The sequence below is a fragment of the Sorex fumeus genome, unplaced genomic scaffold (genome assembly GCF_029834395.1).
Source record: "Sorex fumeus unplaced genomic scaffold, SorFum_2.1 ptg000100l, whole genome shotgun sequence".
Lineage (NCBI taxonomy): Eukaryota > Metazoa > Chordata > Mammalia > Eulipotyphla > Soricidae > Sorex > Sorex fumeus.
The window spans coordinates 6,532,446-6,550,000 of NW_026606157.1; the positions used below are offsets into that span (position 1 = coordinate 6,532,446).

Consider the following 17,555-nt stretch of genomic DNA (forward strand, 5'->3'; position numbering starts at 1 on the left):
TGGGAAAGTTCAACAGACCTCTGGATTAACTGCCGTGGCAAGAACAATAAAACTGTTCTTGAAGACATTCTGTCTCAGTTTTTGTTTATGGGAATACCTTCCCCTGTAACTTCATTAAAATGGTAAAAATAAGATTTTGGAGTACATCCTCCTTTCTGGATAAATGAACACACAAAAATGATTTTATAAGTTTATCTTTTTAAATTGAAGCAACACTGCATTTTAACATGCCATGACAACAGTTAGGTTTGATCATTAAAAATCAACGTGTGTACAGGGAGGGAATAACAAATGGCCCAGGACAGTCGAACCTGAGGACTGGTTTACAGAACTGGCTCACCAAGGGTGGGGGCAGTGGGAGGGATCCCTGAGACAATGGTGGAGGGAAATGAACTCTTGGAGGGGATTTGTTGGAGAAGTCTTTGCATGAAGCCCTACAGTGGGCACTATGTAAATCATGATGCTTCAAATAAAGTAAATAAATAAGGGGCAAGAGTGATGGTACAGCAGGTAAGGCATTTGGTTTGTATGCAGCTGACTCGGGTTTAATGCCTGGCACCCACTCCATATGGTCCCCTGAGCCCACCAGGAATAATTCCTGAGTGCAGAGTCAGGAGTAAGCCCTGAGTACCACCTGGTGTGCATTCTCCACTCCCACCCCACAACAAACAAAAGAATTAAATGCATAAAATAGATTTAAAATAAAAGTGAATATCTGCTTTATTGAAAGTTGAATTCTATACTTTGACAGACAATTGATCACTTCCTACCCAATTTACCCATATTCCCTCCTCACATCACTTCTGAGAACTACTAGTTAGTCTTAGGATCTAAAAGTTTATTTATGTTTTATTTTGCCCATCAATTTGTTTGATTTCTCTGTCTACTACCGATGAGTGAAACTGTATGATATTTGGCTTTCTCCTGATTTATTTTATTAAACAGAATTCCTTGGACATTCAACTAGATTTTTGTCTATTAACTTTGTAGGCACAGTCACTTTAATGTTTAGAGTAATTTATTTTTAGAAAGACTGGCATCGTTAGAATTAAGAACTGTTATCTTCAAGTAGTGATGACTTCTTCCTTTCCAATCATAACAACTTATTTATATTCTTTTCTTGACTCACTGTGCTTCTAGGACCATCAACACAATAGTGAACAATAAAGATAGAGTGAATATCTTTTTCTTTTTTGGCTTTTTTTGGTCACACCCAGCTATGCTGAGGGGTTACTCCTGGCTTATGCACTCAGGAATCACTCCTGGCAGTGCTTGGGGAACCATATGTGACGCCGGGGATTGAATCCAGGTCAACCATGTGCAAGGCAAATGCCCTACCCACTGTACTATCACTCTGGTTCCCAGAGGATATCTTTGTGTTGTGCCAGTTCCTAATTTGGGGGGGGGGGTAAGAGTTTTATCAGAACAGACGTTAATACTCATCTGAATGCTCATGCCCATCACATACCACTGACGACATCTAGTCATTGGTTTTGTTTCGTAAGAGACTTTGTACTTCTATTTCAGTGTTGTTCCACTAATAATAGATTTCATTTTCTTCTGAATATTCTTGGAATATGGTTTCTAAAAATTTGTTTTTTTCTTCTCGATTGTCCAATTTGCTACCATATAGCGTTCATTCTATAGTATATACCTAATTTGTATTTCTTATTTCATCTATTTTATTTCTTTCTGATTATTTACATTTTCTCTCTCTTCCTTGAGAGTTTGGTTCATAGGCTGTTTATTTTGTTAATTCTGTTAAAGAATTCCCCTGACCCTGAAGGAGCCCCCAATATGTCAGCAGGCTACACCTGCACATGACAGCGACGAATGGAGACGTTACTGGACCCGCTTGAGCGAATTGAAGAACAACGGGGTGATAGTGATAGTGATGTTAAAGAATCAGTTCTTGCTCCTTCACTGTTGGTGGGAATGTCCACTGGTTCAGCCCTTCTGGGAAACAGTATGGACGATTCTCAAAAAATTAGAAATTGAGCTCCCATTTGACCCAGCAATACCACTCCTTCCCAGGAGGAGGAGAATTTAACAGAATATATCCCAGAGAGGCAAAAATGTATAGTCGAAGTGACATCTGCACTTGTTTGTTCATTGCAGCACTCTTGACAATAGCCAGAAACTGGAAGAAACCTGAATGCCCAAGAACAGATGACTGGTTAAAGAAACTTTGGTACATCTACACAATGGAGTACTATGTAGCTGTTAGAAAAGATGAAGTCACGAAATTTACATACAAGTGGTACAATATGGAAAGTATCATGCTAAGCGAAATGAGTCAGAAAGAGAGGGATAGACATAGAAAGATTGCATTCATCTGGGGGATATAAAGTAACAAAGTATGAGATTAATACCCAAGAATAGCTGAGATCAGCACCAGGACGATTACTCCATAACTTAGAGGCCAGCCGGGTATCCTAGAGGAAAGGGCAGTTCAGATAGAGAAGGGAGCACCAAATAAAGGATGTTTGGAGGATCCTCCCAGGAGGGGAGATGCATGTCGAAAGTAGACTATGGACTGAACATGTTTGCCACTCAATGCCTCTTTTGCAGACCACAACACCCAAAAGGAGAGAGAGAACAGAGGGGATTGCCCTGCCACAGAGACAGGGGGGATGGGGGGATGGGGGTGGGAGGGATATTATCCATGGTGGTGGAAAATGGGCACTGGTGGAGGGATGGGTATCTGATCATTGTATAATTGAAACCAAAGCACAAAAATTGTAAATCTACAACTTCAAAAAAAATAAAATAAAATAAAGGGAAAAAAAATAAAAAAAAAAAGAAAAGGTAAAATCATGCAGTTTGTTGCAACCTGAATAGAACTGAAGGGCATCAGGCTAACTGAAGAGGGAAATGGACAAATACCAGATAATTTCACTCATCTATGGTATGACTAAGGAATGGACAATGGTGATGAATGACAAACCTTTGGGTTTTGGATAGAAAACATAAATAACCAAGAAGGGGAGCTGAGGAGTATCGAGATGGCCATAAAGACAACGGGGAAGGGTCTTGGGTTCTTTGATGCTAATGAAAGTGTAGTACAAGAAAGTATAGCAAGGATGGTGGTGGTGGGAGAGATGCTGGGATCATTGATGGTGGGAAATGGGCACTGGTGGAGGAATATGTACTTGATCATTGTATGACTGAAATGCAAGCACAAAAGTTTGTAAGTCTATAACTGTACTTCACGGTGATTCACTAATAAAAATTTTTGAAAAAGAGAAAAAAAAGAATCAGTTCTTGGTTCAATTGATCTCTCTTAATGTCTTTTTTATTCCTATTCATTATTTTTGCTATGACTTTAATTGTTTTCTTCCTTCTACTAACTTTCATTTTCTATTTTTCTTCATTTTATAGTTTCTTTAAAATAAAGGCATTTTTTGGTGCGTATCTTCTTGTTTTTCAAGGTGAGTATATTGTTATAAACATTCCTCTTAATACTGCTTTTGCTACATCTCATAGGTGTTGATTACTTGATTCTTTGTTTTTGGTTCCCTCCAGACATTTAAAAAATTTAGTTTCATTGAGTCCATCTCTTTTTTTTTTCTGGTCGATTTCTAGTTTTATGGTCTGAAAACAATGTTTGATATGATTTCAATCTTTATACACTTACTGAAATTTATTTTGTGTCCCAATATATGGTTTAAGGGCTGTTTAAGTATGCTTAGAAAATGTTTTGTGGACACTTGAGTGTGTATTCTGTGGTTTGGGGTGGAATGTTTTGAAAATATCTGTTTGGTCCATCTCATTTAATTTGTCATTTAATGCCATGGCTTCCTTGGTGATTTTCTGTCCAATAAAGGCCTCTCTTGTTATCTGATTGCTATGTCTTCCTTCAGGCTTGTTCATAATGGCTTTATATATTTTGGTGCTGCTAAGATTAGTGTGTATATATTGAGTGCCATGTCCTCTGGCACTGACCCCTTTATAATGATATAATGTCCAGCTTTGTTTCCTAGTACATGTTTTGCTAGAGGTCTGTTTCTGTTTTTATATTTGCTCGAGCGGGCCCAGTAACGTCTCCATTGGAGACTTTGTTGTTACTGTGTCTGGCATATTGAATACTCTCGGTAGCTTGCCGGGCTCTCCGAGAGGGGCGGAGGAATCGAACTCGGGTCGGCCATGTTGGCCGCTTGTAAGGCGAACGCCCTACCCGCTGTGCTATCGCTCCAGCCCAAGAATAGTGCTTCTGGCTCTTTTTATAAAAATTTTCCATTCCTTCACTAAAGTGAAGTCTATATATATTTTTATAGTTTGGGTCTTATGTAAGCTTATGGCTGCATTTTGTTTTAAATCTGTCCCACCACTCTGCCTTTTGATTGGTGAGTTCAGTTCAATACATTAAGAGTGCTACTGATTGAGAAAGGTGAGTGACTTCCATGCTGTATTCTGTTTTCTAATTTTATTGATTTATTGCCTTGATCAATTGTTTTCCATTTTTTTTATTAAGACACCGTGAGGTAGGTAGCTGTTCATAGTTGTGTTTTAGGAATACAAAACAGTAACAATTTTTAAAAAGCAGTTAGATAAAACTTCTTTCAAAATTTCTTTTTTTTTCCTTTTTGGGTCACACCTGGCGATGCACAGGGGTTACTCCTGGTTCTGCACTCAGGAATCACTCCTGGCGGTGCTCAGGAGACTATCTGGGATGTTGGGAATCAAACTCGGGTTGGCTGCATGCAAGGCAAACGCCCTACCTGCTGTGCTATCGCTCCAGTCCCTCAAAATTTCTTTTAAGGTGGGGCTAGTTTTTGCAAACTCCTTCAGATTTTGTTTCACTAGGAACTCATTTTTTTTAGCCTCCTATGTCAAGGAGTCTTGCAAGTGATAATATTGCTTGTTGGTATTTTCATTGTTGAGTATTTTTTAATATGTTATCCCACTGTATCCTGGTCTATTAAATTATTCTTATTTTTCTGAGGAGGTAGGAGTACTTTTTTTTTAAAAATTTTTATTGGTGAGACACCATGAGGTACAGTTATAGACTTACAAATTTTTGTGCTTGGGTTTCAATTATACAATGATCAAATATCCATCCCTCCACCAGTGCCCATTTCCCACCACCATGGATCCCAGTATCCCTCCCACCCCCCATCCCTCCCATCCCACCCTGCCTCTGTGGCAGGGCATTCCTTTTTGTTGTCTCTCTCCTATTGGGTTCTGTGGTTTGCAAGAGAGGCATTGAGTGGCAATCATATTTGGTCTATAGTCTACTTTCAGCATGCTTCTCCCATCCTGGGAGGATCTTCCCAACACCCTTTATTTGGTGCTCCCTTCTCTATCTGAGCTCCCTTTTCCCCTAGCATGTGTGGCTGGCCGGTAGGAGTACCTTTTTAACAGTGATCTAAATTTTCAGTCCTTGAATGAGTGTCAGTCTTGAAACCAAAGTTCTGCAGCACATGTTATGACTGCCTGTATGCAGGAGATGTGCAGCCTTGTAGCTGCAGATGTCTACTTTATAAACTATCTGGTTTCTTTCACTCATCACCTGTGTCTCTTTGCAGTTCAGTAACTGGACTGGGTGTTTCCCTACTAGCTTCCTGGACTCGTATATTCATTTCTTTCCCCAAGTTTGTGCTATTCTTTCTTTGCATAAGCTCTCCGTTTCCTTCTCTCTTCCTATTTGGGTTACATATTTCCCTTAGGTCGCCTTTCCTGAGAGAGCTGGAGATTTTTCATTGTATTTTTCACTTTTTCAAAACCCTCTTATTTATCTCTCTTTTCCACTTGGTTCATCTTCAGATATCTATCTTCCGGCCCACGATTTGCTCTTCCACCTGGTGGATTTGGTTTCCGTGGCTTCCTAACCACGCTGCTGCTCACAGATGGAGTTCTCACATCCCTAACCTCTGAAAGCTCCCTATTGACAAATTCCATTTCTTTGCATACTTTACTGAGGTGCTGGCGGATGGTTTCCCTCCTTTAGTTGTGGCGCTTGCAAACATACTTGTAGGGGGGTTTCGCTCTTTAGTTGTGATGTCCATGGACAATCTATTTGTAACACTTTTCAGGGTTTGCTGTGGGGGCGCTCACACATGTGCTTCCTGGGGCCTGCACATTTTGGCCATGCTGCTTACCAGATGTTGCATCTCTTTGTGGTGTGCACACAAACCTGGCTAAGGTGCTAGAAATCACTTGTATTGACAGGAATCAGATAGCAGAGCTATTGGTATTGTGCTTGATGATGTGCTGGTATCAGGGATTGAACATGCAGCCTTTGCCTTGCAAGGCCTGTCTAAGCTATGGGCTCTCTCCTAGGTCCTGGGTTTCAACATCAGTGATTGAGTCCATATCCTGTTATTCATACATAGACTAACATAAACATAATATAATATATATTACACACATCTATTGATGCTATTGTAAGTTAATAAAAATAATTTCTTCAAATACTATGGTACATAACGGTCACGGTCACGGTCCTCCCGTTGTTCATCGATTTGCTCGAGCGGGCCCAGTAATGTCCCCATTGGAGACTTTGTTGTTACTGTGTTTGGCATATCGAATACATCACGGGTGGCTTGCCAGGCTCTGCCGTGCGGGCGAGATACTCTCGGTAGCTTGCCGGGCTCTCTGAGAGGGGCGGGGGAATTGAACTCGGATCGGCCATGTTGGCTGCGTGCAAGGCAAACGCCCTACCCACTGTGCTATCGCTAAAAGGAATACAAAGAATATGACTGCCAATGTGGAAAAATTGCCTCCTCCTGAACGGTCCCTACTACTCTTTGAACCTCACAGCTTCTTCCTTCCTCTGACCTATTTGTGAGGATGAGTGGTCAAGGAGCTCACATGATCAGAATATCCACAAGTAAATAGTCACACTAAAGTGACATGTACTTTACTTTTGACGGCGAAAAAATAAGAGACAAATATACAAATTTTTGGATTGCTTATGTAGAATAGAAAGCAGTATGGTTCAATCTCTTGTATTCCATCCAAAACCTGGTAAAGTTCAACCTCTTGTATTCCACCCCAAGCCCTGGTAGGTTTCAATCTCTTGTACACCATCCCAAACCCAGTCTAGTTCAATCTCTTGTACCCCATCCAAAACTCTTAGACAATAAAATATCCTAAGGAGCTTTAGATGAGCTTAAATACAGGGATATGTTAGGCTACAAATATGTGACTCTAGCATAAAATGCAGATGTGACTATGTAAGATTAGTTTGTGTGTATTACAAATGAATATACAAGAGAAAACATACCGAGACCTCCTGGTAGGGATTTGACCATATTCTTCAGCTGAGCAATTTCTAGGGCTTCCCAGAGTCTATCATCTGTACATTTGCATTCTGGATCTAAATTAAACCTAAAGGAAAAAAAATCAATTTATCAATAGATTAAGATGTTTTAGTCAAGTTTGCTTTGGTTACTATTGATTCTCAGGTCTCAGTACAGCAAATATTTAATTCATGTGTAACAAGTTACCTGAATACTAAGAAAAATGAGTCTTAATGATATAAATAACAAATACATATGTATGATCTGAAATCATTCACTACTTGAATTCATCTACTTTCATATTGGGGCCAATGTAACTTGAACACTGTCTCTATGAAAACATTCCTACTGAGTTGCTACTGAATACATAAACCTACAGGGGAGAAGAGAATACTATGTTCTATAGAACATTTTGGGGGGGGATACACTTGGCAGTGCTCAAGCTTACTCCTGGCTCTGTGCTCAGGGATCACTCCTGGAGGTGCTTGGGGACCAATGTGATGTCAGGGATCAGGGATGCTGCATGCAAGGCAAATTCCCTGAGGGCTCTACTCCCTTTCCAATCCCATAGAATGCTAGTTTAGATGAGCCGTGCTGAAGTATAAGATATAGCAGTAGTATTCGCAATAAATATGTTCAGAGATTTAAATGCACCGTGGCATTGTTAAATAACTTGATGTTGCCACAGTGTTAATTAATATTAGGGCTGAATATTGAGCAACCTTGCACATATGTTGTTCTCTTTCATATAAAAGTAATAAGCTCAGGAGGTGGCAAATACTTCCTTGTAATTAAGTGGAAGGGAGACGGGAGCAAAGGAGAATCAGAGATGGATGAAGTGAGTGACTGGGAGGAGATGGATGATTCCATGTAGAGGTGGAGTCGTGGACCTACATCTTATTAAGTGGATGAACTGGGGTCAGTCAGAGCTGCTCTGCATCCAGCCCCCTCCTGCCCTGGAGGATGGGGATAATGGAGTGGATTTTAGAGCAGTGCTTTGAGGATTGACCTGGTCCATATATTTCAAGTTCCTAGCAGACAAAAGTAGATAACACTGTTCACCCCATCTTGCCCCCACTGTGAGAAAGCACAGCTAGGCACTGAGGTGATGGAAGCAACTTCTTAAAAGCAATTTTAGCTGGAATAAAGAAAAGCTGTGAGGAATGGGGCAGGGATGAAATTTAGGAACGATTCAAACTCAGTATCTGCTGATACAGGGACCTGCTGAGACAGCAGTTATGTGAGGCAGAAAGCCTGTATGTGTCAACCAGGGGTCCCTGCCCCCTGAGCCAGAGGGAAGAATGGTTAGGGACGAGAACTCTTGGAGAATGAGGGATGAGAGATTTCTGTTGGCAGGTTAGTTTCATGATTCTTGGGGTTCTTGAGCAAATGGAAGGACATTTGCTGGTATCAAATATCCACTTGATGGTATCATCAAGATGACCTTGCTGGTATCAAATATCCACTTGATGGTATCATCAAGATGACCTTGCTGGTATCAAATATCCACTTGATGGTATCATCAAGATGACCTTGCTGGTATCAAATATCAATTTGATGGCATCATCAAGATGACCTCGCTTCTTTACACCCAAGATACAGTTCTGTGCAATCCCCAAGCAGAGCCAAAAAGCAAATTGTTATGTACCTAAATTTCAGTCCAACTCCTCACTTACCTAATCGATCCACTGAATAGTATTGGGTCCTGCAGAATGATGGAGAGCCTGGAACGAAGTGTGTGCAGTGGTAGTTTTGAAATATCTATCCCATCAATGACAATCTTCCCTGTTAAGGAAGAACAAAAGTGACAAGTCTGTAGGAAAATCACGTGCAAAATATCTGTCAACAAACTGGAGGTACTTTCCCAGTTCAGGGTTGAAACTCAGGAGTTGAGGCTTTCCACTGACGCATTAAAATATCACTATGAATGTGTCTTAGGGAAAATAAAAATCTACACTTTGGTGATACTCTCTCTGAAAGGATTTTTTGTCGGCTTCTTGGACCACACCCAGCGGTGCTCAGGATTTACTCCTGGATTTGTGCTCAGGGATCACTCCTGGTGGGGCTTGGAGCACCATATGTGGTACTTGGGATTGAACTGGGTTTGGCTGCATGCAAAGCAAGTGCGCAACCCACTTCACTATAGCTCTGGCCCAAGAATTTTTTTTATTAATACTGTCTACTGATGACTCCAGGGTGAGTAATTTTTATTTCCCCAACTCTGCATTCTTTCTTTCCATCCGGAGTGTTTATCTGGGATATCTGCCTCAAACCATGGATTGTAGGATACAAAGTCCTCACAAATATTTGGTTTTGTTTCTGCAGGGTTAGATAGTTGTTGGGTTTCTAAGGGGAAATGTGCCACAGGGCCAGTGAGAAAAGTTGGTCAGTAACTCACCATCAAATATATCGACCATTCGGAAGAAAGCCAGAGACAGCGAAGACTTCCCACTGCCTGTCCGACCACAGATTCCCACCTGGAAAAGCAGAGATGCTCAAAAGTAGGAGGGCACAAAGGGCAGGGGATGGGTGAAAAGGAAGCACTAGTTACTTTACTGTGTTCAAGTCCCCACTCTGTGCTCCCATCTCCCTTTGTGATGATTAACTGTTAAGATGAAAATTGGGAGCTCTGGCCAAAGTTGAACCAATTCTATTCAAACTCTTGGTTTCTCTCTGCTTTTCCTTTGTGGTTCCATGCGGGAGGGGGGGTGCTGTTTGTTTGGTTTGTTTGGGGCCACACCTGGCTATACTCAAGTCTTACTCCTGGTTCTGCACTCAGGACTGATTACTGCTGGTGGTGCTCAGGGAACTATACAGATGCCAGAGATGGAACATGCCAAGCAAGTGCCTTACCTGCTCTACTACGGCTTTGGCCCTCATGTGGCTCCATTTAATGCACTGAGTAGACTGTTTCTATGCCAAAGTATTCCATTTTACCTCAGAAGTGAAGATTTCCTAATGAAAGTTGGGTGAGTCCTTTAATTTAATTAGTGCTCACGAGCTCTCTTCACAGAAACTAAATAAATCAGCTGGGGACTAGGTCTGGTATAAATGCTAGGATTCTCAAGGGTTGATCCAGTTTGGCTAGGAGCCAGAAACTTGGAAGCATATGCCTATCAGTGACGCACCCTGTTTTTATTGGCACTGTGAGTGGCACCGTGATTGAGAAACCGTGGGTTTTATCTTGTGCCTCCTCTCCCTTTTCTCTCTTATGTGGATGCTTTGAGCAGTGAAGGGCAAGGCATATGATGTGAGGTCAGGGTGAAGGTACCCAGTGGGTACCTTAAGAGCTAAGGTGAAAATGGGGTGGGCCTTGAGAGGTTTGGTTTGAAATGAATCAAATGGCAATGAGTTTCATACCTTTTGCCCAGGTTTGATATAAGCCTTCACATGCTTAAGAACAGGTTTCAGATTATTTTCATATCTGACACACAAGTCATGAATCTTGATCTCCCCTTCCTGTGGCCAGTGCTCTGGAACTTGAGAAGGATCTGAGTGGAGGGGGAGGGGTAGGAGTGGGGGATGGGGAGAGAGGATGAGAAACGGAGGGAGAGAACAAGATACATATGTATATATACATACACACATATATATATACACACACATTTTTCCTAAATTTAAAGTAATACTGAATCAAATTAATTTTTAACTAAAATTACATTCAAGAGCCTCTTGATTATATCTTTGAAAATAGGTTTCAGATTTTGGGATGGAAGTATTAACCAGTATCTTGCCTCTTCAGCATTCTGGAACTGACTTCGAGTCAGGATGGTTCATTTGTCAATGAATTTGTTTGGCTCAACAGTTGGTCATCAAACACCAGAGTGTTTAACATATAAGAGGTGCGGTGCAAAGAGCTGTTTTATCTACTGTGACATGGAGTCACTGCTCTGTGCCAAACACCACAGAAAGCACCTCTTCCTGCTTGAGCATCAAGTGGCAGAGGCCAGCTCAGGTGGGCAAGAAGCAACAAGTTCTGGGACAGTTTAAGAGGAGATAAGACCTCAGAGTAATCTCTAAGAACGTGTGTTCCGAGAGATGCAGTACGGGCAAGAAGAGCTGAAGAGGAAGGAAAAGCAAAGTCGGTGGTATGACCACGATGAATGGAGTATGGGAGGGTGATGGGCAATGAGACAGCCAGGTAGATGGGCAAAGAGTGAGCTGATGAAGGAATCTGGACTCTTTCCCTTACATTTGTAGAGTTCTTGGAAGATTTAGGCAAAGAAGTACATCTGAAGCATACGTTTTACATTTGAGATGGTTCTATTCTCAGTACTTTTTCCTGCCAATTTTATGCTAGCAAGTGTGATGACTCTTAGTCAATAGTTTGATAGCCAAATGTCTCGGCATCTAAGTTCACAAGGTCTTGAGAAAGAGAATACAATAAGTCAAAGTTCAGGTCACTAGTTGCTGTAATCAAGCACAAATATTTTCATAATTATCTGTGATATGTGTAAATAACATTTACTTGCACTCTATATCTAAGGATTTTCAGGTCATAGGCGTGCTATCTTTTCAGGAGGCTGTGAGCAAGCAAAGTGAGGTTGAAAGGGAATTCTCTAAACCGCAGTGGAAAACAAAAGCAAAGGCAATGTGCCTGACAGACAACAGATACTGGTTTAAAGTATTCAAGTGAAATGCAATAATATTCAGAACAATACCCATGGTGCCTTCATAGTTCTCAGACTCCATAGTCAAGAAACTGTTCACCTTCTTCACTGCCCCCATCTGGACCTCCAGGTCAGCCAAGTTCCTCACAACCCAATTCAAATAATTGGTTATCTGTGTCAGGTGACAACAAAATGAACACATTGACATTGAAGTAGCAATCATCATCATCTTGGATATCTGGGTGACTTTCACAGACTATATAGCATGGGGCACTCCTCTTAAGTGCTAACCAGATATCAAGGGCCAGAAGATGACATGGCCCATGCTGGCTAAGAAGACCTCTGCTCCTAGCCAACAGACTGAAATGTCACCTCTTAGTGAACTCTTCTCTGGGTTCTCTGCACTAGGTCCCTCTGTTTGCTTTGATCTCGTTTGTATTCCTTTAAGTTTCCCTAAACGATTTGTAAGAGGTTAGGGGTGAGGGTAGGGATCAGGGCAGGAATCTCAAATAATCTGGCCATAGGGTTTGAGAAATTGAAACATTTGGTTCATGCTCTCAGAAGTGAGAGCCACACTGTTCTACAATGCCAAATTTTGCCCCAAATTGCCCCAAATATTTGCAAGATGAAATCTTGCCTGGATTTCAGGCTTCTCCTCTAACATCCGTTAATGAGAAGTGTTCACTACCAAAGATACATTCAACATTGCAGCAAGGAAGATTTTCAGCCAAACCTACCGTCAGTGCGTACAGAAGACCTAGACCCACCAATCCTGAGTTGGAGGATCCACTAATGGACGCAATGGAAGCAGTGAGGACAATGCATGCTCCCAGATAATCCTGCAAAGGAGCAAGAAAAAAAGGTTACGAGAGTTTTCTCAAAGTCAGAAACCAAAGATCACAGTTAACTCAGGGAGAGGCAAACCAAGCTCACACCCCTCTGCAGTGTGTCCTGTTGTTTCCGGGAAAAGCATCCCAGAAAGACAGGGAAGAATGAGCACCATTGTAGGGTAGGAATGCAGGTGATGCAAGGGTCTCACATCCATGTAAGTCTGGGCTCAGAGGAGCTGTAAATCCTGCCAGAAGCTGAACTGCATTTGACAGCACGACCAAGATCCAAAAGAACTTCCTTGCCTAGCTAGCCCTCACCCCAACTTTCTGCTGCCCAGACAGGCAATTATTTTGGACTTGATTTCCTTCCTCAAGTGTCATGCCCACGTAGTCAAAGGATTTTGTTATTGTTGTTTTTTTCATCGAATCACTGTGAAATAGACCCTTACAGAGCTGTTCATGATTAGGTTTCAGTCATACAGTGTTCCAACACCCATTCCTCCACCAGTGCATACATTTCAGCACCAGAGTCCTCAGTTTCCCTCCCATCACCCCCCGTCCACCCCCAGCCTACCTCTATGGCAGGCACTTCTCTTTCCCTTTAGGGGAATTAAAGTTTGCAATACAGACACTGAAAGGTTCTTATGCATATCTCTTTAGCTACTTGCAGCACTCATTTCTTGTCCAGTATGATCAGTTCCAACTGTTTTTTGTTTTACTAGTCCCTTCTCTATCTCACCTACCCTCCACCGCACACACACTTGTGATATAGTCCAATCACGGACCAGTCATCCTAGCCCTTGTTGTCTAGGCAAGGGTTTTGAGTGCTACAGCAAGGTCCCTGCAGAAACTGGCCTCTGGCTAACTTGCTGGGCTCTGTACTGAGCGTTGTGTCAATTCTGTGCTCCGAGCCTTGGGTACTAAGGCTCATAGTTTTCATGTAAGTGAGTAACAGTTATGCCTCCTCCTGAATTATGCATGTGTCCTCAGAGTACTTGAGTTGTCTGTGACTCGATGACAAACTCTTTTTGTTGGGGCAGAAGGGACTCCCAAGACAGGAGATGCAAGTTGCCACTCCCGGTGAAACTCAGCCTCAATTCAGTGCTCAACCTCAGAAGTGCTTAAGGGACCATGTGGTGCCAGGGATCAAGCTTGCATGGCAAGCTGATGGTCCATGAGCCCCTGAGTCCTCTCCCGGTCCCAAGGACAACTCCTTTTGGAAATTCAAAATACTCCCCAAGGCCCACTGGAAACTCAAAGGAAAAACAGGACACATCCGCCCATTTTCTACCATTTTTGTCCATTTTCATTTCCACGCATTGTAATATACTGTGATTAAAATAGACTACATTTTAGTACATAAGGTTGTAACACAACGTACCATTTGAAAAAAATCACAACCCCCCCCATCCACCAACAAAACCGTGTCATACTGCAAACCCCAATAAATAGGCAGACTATCAGGCATGAACACTTCAGAGTTATCTGCAGTCACATCTCCCAGGGTATGGTCATCTTTGCTCCTTAATGGACCAGCACAGCAGGGAGCCAGGTACTAAGACTTTAGTGCCTATCATGGGCACTCTACATTGGAGTCAGAGGCAGTTACTTCTTAGATCAGCTCATATATGTATTTTTATGCTTCTTTGATCCAAAGACCCAAGTTGGAGCCAACAACCCTGAAAATCAAACTTGGAGGGGAATAAAAACAGTGTTCCTAGACTTGAAATCAGATCTGGGTTCTAATGCTGACTTTGCCAACTGCTGCCAAGTGAGACTGGGCAAAACATTTAAATGTCTTGATGACTTGGTTTCTTTTTGGGAAAGTAGAAATGACACCCAATGCATGGGAATTTTGAAAGGGATAAAAATGTTAAACACTGTTCGCTACACTCCATTTATTATTCCCATTGCTCCTGGATGATTTTCAGATGTTTGAAGCCAGCTTAAAAGTTTTTTGTGTATCATAAAACATCAAAGTTGAAAACAGACTCTAAAATGTAATTTCCTATTAATTCCTATGCTTTTTACAGAGAAGAAAGAAAGAACTACGCAGATCTAATCCCTGGAGCAGTAAATTCCATAGAAGTAGTAAATATTCTTTGAGTGCTACTTCTGATGTATCCGTTTGTTAACAACATGTTACATCCCAATCAGACATTCTTTTTCTTCTTTTTTCCCCCCTTAATTTAAAACAAACTCTACTGGGATGCTGTATTCAACTAGTCCCGGCTGCTTATTTATGTTTTATTATGACTAACATAATCCCCCAATACATTAAAATCTTTATAGCAGTATGAATTTTTTCTTTCATTTCTCTTGAGTAAGCTAAGTACTTTCAAAGATATGTTATCAGCTTGTTATCTCCACATTTCTTTTCTAAGTGAAAGTTTCAAAGAGTTTCTTTGATCAATTCCAGAGGGTCCTTGTAGCAGTGTACTCCTGGTTTGAGGTCAGGGAATATACCACTGACTTCTGAGAAATTTCTTCATCTACAACCAGGAGGGACTTCACTTAATCATTTGTGTTCATCTTTTTCTAGCATTTATTTTTGTTAAAAAGAGTCTCATTTGCCCTCCCCTCTCTGCATTCATTTGTCCTCTATCTATCCATTCATCCTTTAAAAGTGTGATTCAGTTCACATCATTTCCCTAAGATTATCCAGACTTTCTGTTGCGCTTAAAATCAATTCAGACTCTGATGAGATACAAAGAGAGACAATGTAAAGTGGGCACTCAAGACCCTGCTTTTCTGACTCAGGAGATCTTTTTCCTTCCTTCCTCCTTCCAAATCTTGGAGAAACACTAACTTTTTCTACCTATGAGTCTGCCTGACAAAAGGCTCAAGAGCCTCACTCACTTTGACAGATAAAATCATTATTTGATGAAAATAACCAAGAGCCAGAGCTGTAGTACAGAGGGTGGGCATTTGCCTTGCATGTAGCTGGCCTGTTTAGATTCCCAGCATCCCATATGGTCCCCCTGAGCCCTGCCAGGAATAATTCCTGAGTGCAGAGCCAGGAGTAACTCTTAAGAATCGCTGGAAATGAACCCTCTCCCCGAAAAAAAAAAGTCAAAAAGAAAAGAAAAGGAAAGGAAAAAATAGAAAAGGAAAGGAAAGGAAAGGAAAGGAAAAAAAGAAAAGAAAAGGAAAGAAAAGAAAAGGAAAGGAAAGAAAAGAAAAGGAAAGGAAAGAAAAGAAAAGGAAAGGAAGGAAAAGGAAAGAAAAGAAAAGAAAAGGAAAGGAAAGGAAAGGGAAGAGCCATGCATGGACTAAGAGTTAGGACTAAGCTTATCAGGGACAGAGGGGGGAAGCACATGCTAAATGATGTTCAGGAGGACTTGTTTGGAGTTTGGAGTTTGGAGAGCTGCGGGAGGCCAGTGTGACTGGTGACTGAGGAATATGTAGGAGCAGTGATGTGGCAGGGGAAAGGATTCGGCTGGGACAGCTGCCCACATTTTGGTACAGGACTCGCAATTCTCCAAGCTCTGCTTCTCTGCTGAGACAGCTTTACACTGCAGTTACCTTCCTCCAGAACAGTTACAAAAAGTGGTAGGAATAGAAACCCAAACCCTAACCCAAACAGCATTCTGAACTCATCGAAGTATCCAGAAAAGCAGACAGGGTTTAAAAGGTACCAAGAATGTGACACAGGTGGACTGTCCCTTGGATAAAGTACTTAGAGTTATTTCTGTAGAGATAGCAGGGAGCATGACTTCCATGTGGCCAACTTGGGTTCAATCCCGACCACTCCATATGGTCTTCCAAGCCCCTCCAGGAGTGACCCTCAGTGCAGAGCAAGGAATCACTGGGGAGGCCCCAAAATAATAAAACAAAACAAACAACAAAAGATCACTCCTTTAAGAGACCACTCAGCTATCACAGCTCAGAGATTCTCCTCCTGATCCAGAACCCAGCCATGGAGTCCAACGCTCCATCAGATTATCCTCCACCCTGTAAGAGCTTTGTCTGAAAAGATCCTATTTGTTTACAACGTCATTCTCTATCATCTCTCCCTGGAACCTGATTTTCAAGACTCTGAACTACCATTATCTCCAGCAATTGGAACTAATGATAAAGACATTATAACAACAGTTCAGTAATCTCTTACTGAATAAAGGATGGGGTAAACTCATTTCTTCAATAAAAGATTGACCGAGTTTTTTATATGAACGAATTAAGACTTCTTCTAGTTATTTTTTCCCCGGGATTCCCAAGAATCATTTAATTCTCTACCAATCCCTTTTCTGGTTTTAACAGACGAACATATAAAAAGATGACAAAGATACACCGTTGATAACAAGTCCTCTAACGAGTTTGATTCTTCTAATCCCCTGACTCAGAACCGTGAACCAATATTTCTTAGAAAACAAGCCTATGCCTAAATGTTAGGGCTTTATCTCAAGTGAAAAACACTCTTAAGCCGTAAGCATGATCATTCAGTGCCAAGTTATTTTACTGTTTCAGCTGTGGAGGAAACTCAATAAACACTATTCAGCTGAACCAAATCAACAGGCCCACAGTAAACACAGCCACATCTAAGACATTGAAACAAGATACCACCAAGTCTAAGTAAATGGAAATTAGGCAGCAGACTCCGTATAAACGTTATGCAGGCAGATCCTGGATATGGCTCAGTGGGAGAGGTCATTCTTGTGGGGCTCTGGGTTCAATGCCTAGCACTGAAAAATCAGTGTTGTCTCATCTGCTTAAATATTATAAGGGAAATATGAAATAGTAGATATTCAGTCCCTCCTGCCCACTCTCCCTTGACATTGAATTTATTTAGCATAGAATCCTTGCAGTCCAGATTGGAGTCATTATTGTAGACCCGAATGGTAGCCTTATTCTGGCAATGGAGTCATCAAGAG

General features: G+C 41.5%; 1 protein-coding gene across 1 annotated transcript in view; it reads right to left on the minus strand.

The window, feature by feature from the left end:
• Positions 1-17,555, minus strand: part of ABCC9 (ATP binding cassette subfamily C member 9) — a 138,392-nt gene that overhangs the window by 7,722 nt on the left and 113,115 nt on the right. Inside the window, exons 30-35 of the mRNA XM_056134559.1 lie at positions 12,592-12,693; positions 11,906-12,026; positions 10,605-10,735; positions 9,643-9,721; positions 8,921-9,029; positions 7,229-7,332 (exon numbers count right to left, since the gene is read on the minus strand). Of these exons, the coding sequence (XP_055990534.1) occupies positions 7,229-7,332; positions 8,921-9,029; positions 9,643-9,721; positions 10,605-10,735; positions 11,906-12,026; positions 12,592-12,693 (646 nt within the window). The remainder of the gene's footprint in view (positions 1-7,228; positions 7,333-8,920; positions 9,030-9,642; positions 9,722-10,604; positions 10,736-11,905; positions 12,027-12,591; positions 12,694-17,555) is intronic.